The following is a 6,000-nucleotide window of genomic DNA, read 5'->3' as shown; positions in this document are numbered from 1 at the left end:
GACTGCTTATCCTTCACTGTGCGGTCCAACTTATCCCAAACCATCTCAATTCGGTTGAGGTCAGGTGATTGTGGAGGCCAGGTCATCTGATACAGCACTCCATCACTCTCCTTCTTGGTCAAATAGTCCTTACACAACCTGGAGGTGTGTTTTGGGTCATTGTCCTGTTGAAAAACAAATGATAGTCCCACTAAGCCCAAACCAGATGGGATGGCGTATCACTGCAGAATGCTGTGGTAGCCATGCTGGTTAAGTGTGCCTTCAATTCTAGAAAAATCACAGACAATGTCACCAGCAAAGCACCCCCACATCTTCTCCGTGCTTCACAGTGGAAACCACACATGCAGAAATAATCCATTAACCTACTCTGCGTCTCACAAAGACATGGCGGTTGGAACCAAAAATCTCAAATTTGGACAGATTTGCACTGGTCTAATGTCCATTGCTTGTGTTTCTTGGCTTTGCAGCAATTCGACCATGAAGGCCTGATTCACGCAGTCTCCTCTGAACAGTTGATGTTGAGACGTGTCTGTTACTTGAACTCTGTGAAGCATTTATTTGGGCTGCAATCTGAGGTGCAGTTAACTGTAATGAACATATCCTCTGCAGCAGAGGTAACTCTCGGTCTTTCCTTCCTGTGACGGTCCTCATGAGAGCCAGTTTCATCATAGCGCTTGATGGTTTTTGCGACTGCACTTGAAGAAACTTTCCAAGTTCTTGAAATGTTCCAAATTGACTGACCTTCATGTCTTAAACTAATGATGGGCTGTCGTTTGTCTTTGCTTATTCTCTTTGCCATAATATGGACTTGGCCTTTAATCAAATAGGGCTGTCTTCTATATACCACCCTTGCCTTGTCACAACACAACTGATTGGCTCAAACGCATTAAGAAGGAAAGAAATTCCACAAAAAGGCACACCTGTTTATTGAAATGCATTCCAGGTGACTACCTCATGAAGCTGGTTGAGAGAATGCCAAGAGTGTGCAAAGCGGTCATCAAAGCAAAGGGTGGCTACTTTGAAGAATCTCAAATCTCAAATATTCTTAATAAGTCACTGTCCCATTATAGCTGATTATAAATCCATAATAATAAATATATTATCACCTAATATTGTGTTAGATCTTTTTATCAACTTAAGTTCTTGTGAACATTACAAGTTTTTTTACAACTTCTATTTGCAATTTATGGCCTGTAGGCCTTATTGACCTGAGCTCATACAACTCGTTTTTGAGTAAAAAAAACTGCATAATGTATGGATTATTTTGACTATAACAAGTACTCAGATGAAACACAGTGCTATTTATCACAGACTATTTTGTGTCAAAGTTTAACAAGGACAATCTCCTCCTCACCATTGTCATGATCAAAAGATATGATCAAGAGCCTCACATACAATATATTGTTTGGTCATTGTGCTGCCACAGAATGAATTGTGAGCAAGGCCTCAAAAAAGCTTTATATACCAGAGCTGTGAGAAAAGTTCTATATATTATTGAAACAATGTTGAGATTGTTTGTGACAATGCCAGCAGGTGTGGTTCCCGTGGGGGAAAGATTCTATTGGGGAAAGGTTCCTGTGGGGGTTGCCAAAGGAAGCCAAGAAGTGGAATGAGGTGTGTGTGTGTGTGTGTGTGTGTGTGTGTGTGTGTGTGTGTGTGTGTGTGTGTGTGTGTGTGTGTGTGTGTGTGTGTGTGTGTGTGTGTGTGTATGTATGTATGCTCAAACACACATGCATGTGGGGGTCTGGGAGAGGAAGTGTGTCCATCTGATGAATGGGCATCTGCCTGAACTCAATTTTATACACTAATTGTAGTCTCACCCATTCATTTCTAATGACCAGTCATTTTGGACCTGGAACACCTAAGGTGTTAAATAAATAAAGTGAAATAAAACACCCAAAATGTAATGAAAATCATCTAAATGTATTTTGTGTGTTGAGATGCCCTGTGTGTGGACAAAGTCATGGAACCTTATGACAATCAGACTAAATTAACTCAATTTCTCAGAGAGAAAATGTGTAGATCGGTCCAATTCGAACGGAACACATCAGCAACACTTTTTTGGTTACTACATGATATGTGTTATTACATACATACAATGTAAACAATAGTAAAACAATGAAGAAAAACCCTGGAATGAGCAGGTGTGTCCACATTTTGACTGGTACTGTATATATATATATATATATATATATATATATATATATATATATATATATATATATATATAAATATATATATAAATATTTTTTTAAAATAAATAGATCTGAACTATAATTTCCTCTCCTTTAGCTCAACAATGATCTGATCTGCAGACAAAGAGGTGTCTAAAAATGATAAAGATTCACCTCACAAGCTAAAGGCCGAGCTAGTCATCATCAATCAGATCGTTATTTATTATGGTAGTCTATCATTACATCATTTCTTTGTTGACATTAAATGGTACAGGAAGCGATTGCATTATTAGCACATTCCATTAGAACATCTTAAAGGCTATTAAGTTGTTTATCTTCTCTTAGACCTTTAAGTACCAAGTACAAAAAAGAGAAGCGTTTTTATATTCCGCTATCGATACAGTAGTAAAGACTTAGGTAATTATGCTTCGGGCTTAGATAGTTATGACCATGCACACTACGGGTTGCGTGACTGAGCATGCAGGGTTATATTCTGCTAGCGATACAGTAATGACACTCAGACACGTTGCCATGCTATTTGCACAGTACGCAGGTCTGTGAAGGCCTGTGTTACTCTGACTAACGGGTGACCTCTGAATCAGCACATGTCTTGGTGCACATGGAGTTGATGCCGTGTATGAAATTCCTTGCATGAGATGAACAAGCTGGTGTATGGTTTGTTGTTGCTCTGGCTCACCCCTGACAGCGCTGAACGCGTTGAGGTGCTCTGTGGTGAGCAGTGGAGAAGGCAGCTCTCGAATAAACTTCTTCACTAGCGCTGCAGCATCGTTGGGGCTGACCTCTTCCCAACTGAATCCTCCACTGTAGAAGTTCTGCTCCAGATCCTGCTGCAACTTCTAATTTAAAAAAACACGGGAAAAAAACAGACAAGATTCAGTAAACAATTAGGTATAGTTCTGTGTGCTATTTTCTCAGTCATATTCCTCCCTTCCATATACTCAGAATATGCCATGGCCAAGAAAGGGACAGGGAGGATGTGAATGATTGTGGGGGAAAAAAGTGTCTGTTCATTCTGAAATGATCTCACCTTGATTCTGGACTGAGAGCCTGGAACCCGCAGGATGCCTTCTGAGTCTACTCCGCTCTTCTCCAGGAAAGAGAGCAGCTGTAGAGGAGAGAGAGAAATAGAACTAGACCTAAGAAGAGCAGTAATCATGTAGGTCATCATGCTCTTGCACAGGTTTTCAATATACAGTAGATATTAGAAATGGGATAATGTTAACTAGAGCTGTTTAGCTTACCGCCTGCAGGATGAGAGGAGTGGTGGCAGTGGGATTGATTTTCTGATCATTCTCCAACAGCATGGCCAAGGGGACCCCATACAAGGCGCTCTCTTTGAATGAGAGAGCGAGAGAAAGGTTAGCATAGCAATCCTATACAACTTTGCATTCTCCTAGGGCTTGACACATGCGTTTAGCAGCAGAGACAGAAGAGGCATGTGGTGTGCATGCGTTCATGTCATGTTACAGAGAGTTCACATACCTAGTATCTTCCTCTTGCAGGTTTTGTGTCTCTTCACGTCGAGCTCCAGCAGGTCGCAGAGCGCTGTCATTTCGATGAGGGCCAGCTGACGAACTTTCTTCATGTCCTGATTGGACAGGTCATGGATACGAGTCACACCCAGACGACACTGAGGGCAGGTCATCCTCTGTATGTGAGGGGGGGGGGGGGGAGGATAATATAAGCAAGGGATCAGAAACAACAGTTTGTGTGTGCCTATAACTCAAATAATGAAAACAAAGATATTGTTGGCCTTGTGTGTTTACTTAACGTGTTCCATTTCAATTGCTCCTTCTGTGTCTCACTACGGGTAATGCCTCGTAGGGGAGGAGTCTCAGGAAGATCCCCCCCCCCCCGGTGATTGATATACGCCATTACCGTGGTGTTGTCTGATCTGATCAGGACATGGGCTCCCGAGTGGTGCAGTGGTCTGAGGCACTGCATCTCCGTGCTTGAGGCGTCACTACAGACACCCTGGTTCGAATCCAGGCTGTATCACAACCGGCGGTGATTGGGAGTCCCATAGGGCGGCGCATAATTGGCCCTGCGTCGTACGGGTTTGGCCGGTGTAGGCCGTCATTGTAAATAAAAATGTGTTCTTAACTGACTTGCCTAGTTAATAAAGGTTAAATAAAAAAATTACAATTCCCCTCCAAGAAGGGCAGGGGTGACAGGCGAACTGTCCTGAGCTCCAGCACACTGCCACTCCATGTGGAGCTCCAGAGTCCGCTCGCTGCCATACCTCTGAAGACTGCCCCCCAACCTGCTAGCAAGTCATCGGTGCACACAAGATCCCTGTGGTGAACTCTGTTCAGTGTTACTCCCTCCAACAGGTAGGAGGAGTGAGAGTGCCATTTCAACAGAGTCCTCACACATGCATTTGTCGCTGACAATGTCTGTGTCGTCTCTGGTATAGATGGTGATATTGGAACCATCGCTGGAGTGGCCTGATGTGAAGAAGGCCCAGCGGAATCAACAGAGAAGCTGACGTGAGTAGGCCAAGTATCTTCTGGCACTCTAATACGGACACGGCTTGTCCAAGCCGGAAACAGTCTATGTAGGCCTGTATCTTCTCCAATCTCACCTGAGGTAGACATGCTCTCATAAGAGTTGAGTCGATCTACAGGTCTTCTCCCTGTTTAGGGTGAGGCACAGGTCTTGAATGAGCATCAAGATTATCTTTGTGTCTGCTGTAGCTTGCTTTCTTGATTGAGCACACACCAGCCAGTCGTCCAGGCAGTTCAGCACTAGAATGTCCTAGGACACGATTGAGTCCATGCACTTTGTGTTCAAGCCAAAGCTGGACAGGTAAAATTCAGTCGCCATCAAGCACTGTTCCCACACCATGCTTACAACACTTCACCTCCAGAAATATAATGCTATTTTTCCCCCTTGCCAAGGGGTACAGAGACGTGTGATTTCTATAGGGAGCGCCTCTCCATAAAAGCCGCCAGAGGGTGCAACCAGACCGTCTTAGGGGCCTGTCCATAGCGGCAGAGAGGATTAGGGCACAGCTCACATGGTGCCTGGCCCTGCCCCCTCTCATGAAGAAGACAGATTTTTCCCTCGCCCACTATCAGAAGAGGGCTGCTGCTGATTTTCTAGAGCCCTATCCCCCAGGCAGTGACCAATCGTTTGTGCCCGCTGTTTACTGTTTGTTCCATCTGTCACTTACATGCTTCAGAAATGTGACATCTGTAAGAAGGAGGGTGAAGCCTTTGAACTTCTGTATACCCCGCAGACCCAGGCCCCATGGGGAAAAAACTAAGAATTCCATTTATTTTGCTCCATTCCAGACGTACTCTGCTTTTTACAGGACCTTTTGGATGATGAAAAAGCTTTTTTTTTCATTGTAAAGGTGTATTTGGCTGCCATCTCTCCCTGATCTGATGTTTTATGAAGGTCGGGTGTCGCCTACGTCTAATACACAACAGCTGGTATCCATCCTGGTATCTTTTTGTTATGCTTGAGGCCATTTCACAGCCGCCGTTCGAGCCGCTGGAATTCCTTGTAAATTTGATTTCTCTCCTTTAAATCCACATTACTATTAGCCATTACAAGTGGGTAGGAGAGCTGCACGCATTGTCAGCCCACCACTCGTGTCTGTGCTTTGCCCCAGGCTTATACAAGGTTACATTACAACCTAACCCCGCTTTTGTGCCTGAAGTCAGTTGTGCTTATAATCGACTCACTTTAGAGCTGTTGACCTTTCATCCACCACTCTTCTCCTCCATGGAGGAAGAACATTTCCACCTCTTTCACCATTTCCACCTCCACCTCTACAGTTGAAGTCGGAAGTTTACAT

General features: G+C 43.9%; 1 protein-coding gene across 2 annotated transcripts in view; it reads right to left on the bottom strand.

The window, feature by feature from the left end:
* The window catches only part of LOC109890139 (rho GTPase-activating protein 40), a 41,680-nt gene that overhangs the window by 9,500 nt on the left and 26,180 nt on the right, over window positions 1-6,000 (bottom strand). For both annotated transcript variants that reach the window (XM_031824724.1, XM_020482095.2), the window contains exons 6-9: window positions 3,678-3,843; window positions 3,437-3,528; window positions 3,223-3,300; window positions 2,872-3,031 (exon numbers count right to left, since the gene is read on the bottom strand). In XM_031824724.1, the coding sequence (XP_031680584.1) occupies window positions 2,872-3,031; window positions 3,223-3,300; window positions 3,437-3,528; window positions 3,678-3,843 (496 nt within the window). The remainder of the gene's footprint in view (window positions 1-2,871; window positions 3,032-3,222; window positions 3,301-3,436; window positions 3,529-3,677; window positions 3,844-6,000) is intronic.

The sequence above is a fragment of the Oncorhynchus kisutch genome, linkage group LG5 (assembly GCF_002021735.2).
Source record: "Oncorhynchus kisutch isolate 150728-3 linkage group LG5, Okis_V2, whole genome shotgun sequence".
NCBI lineage: Eukaryota > Metazoa > Chordata > Actinopteri > Salmoniformes > Salmonidae > Oncorhynchus > Oncorhynchus kisutch.
This window is presented reverse-complemented; position numbering and strand designations above follow the sequence as displayed.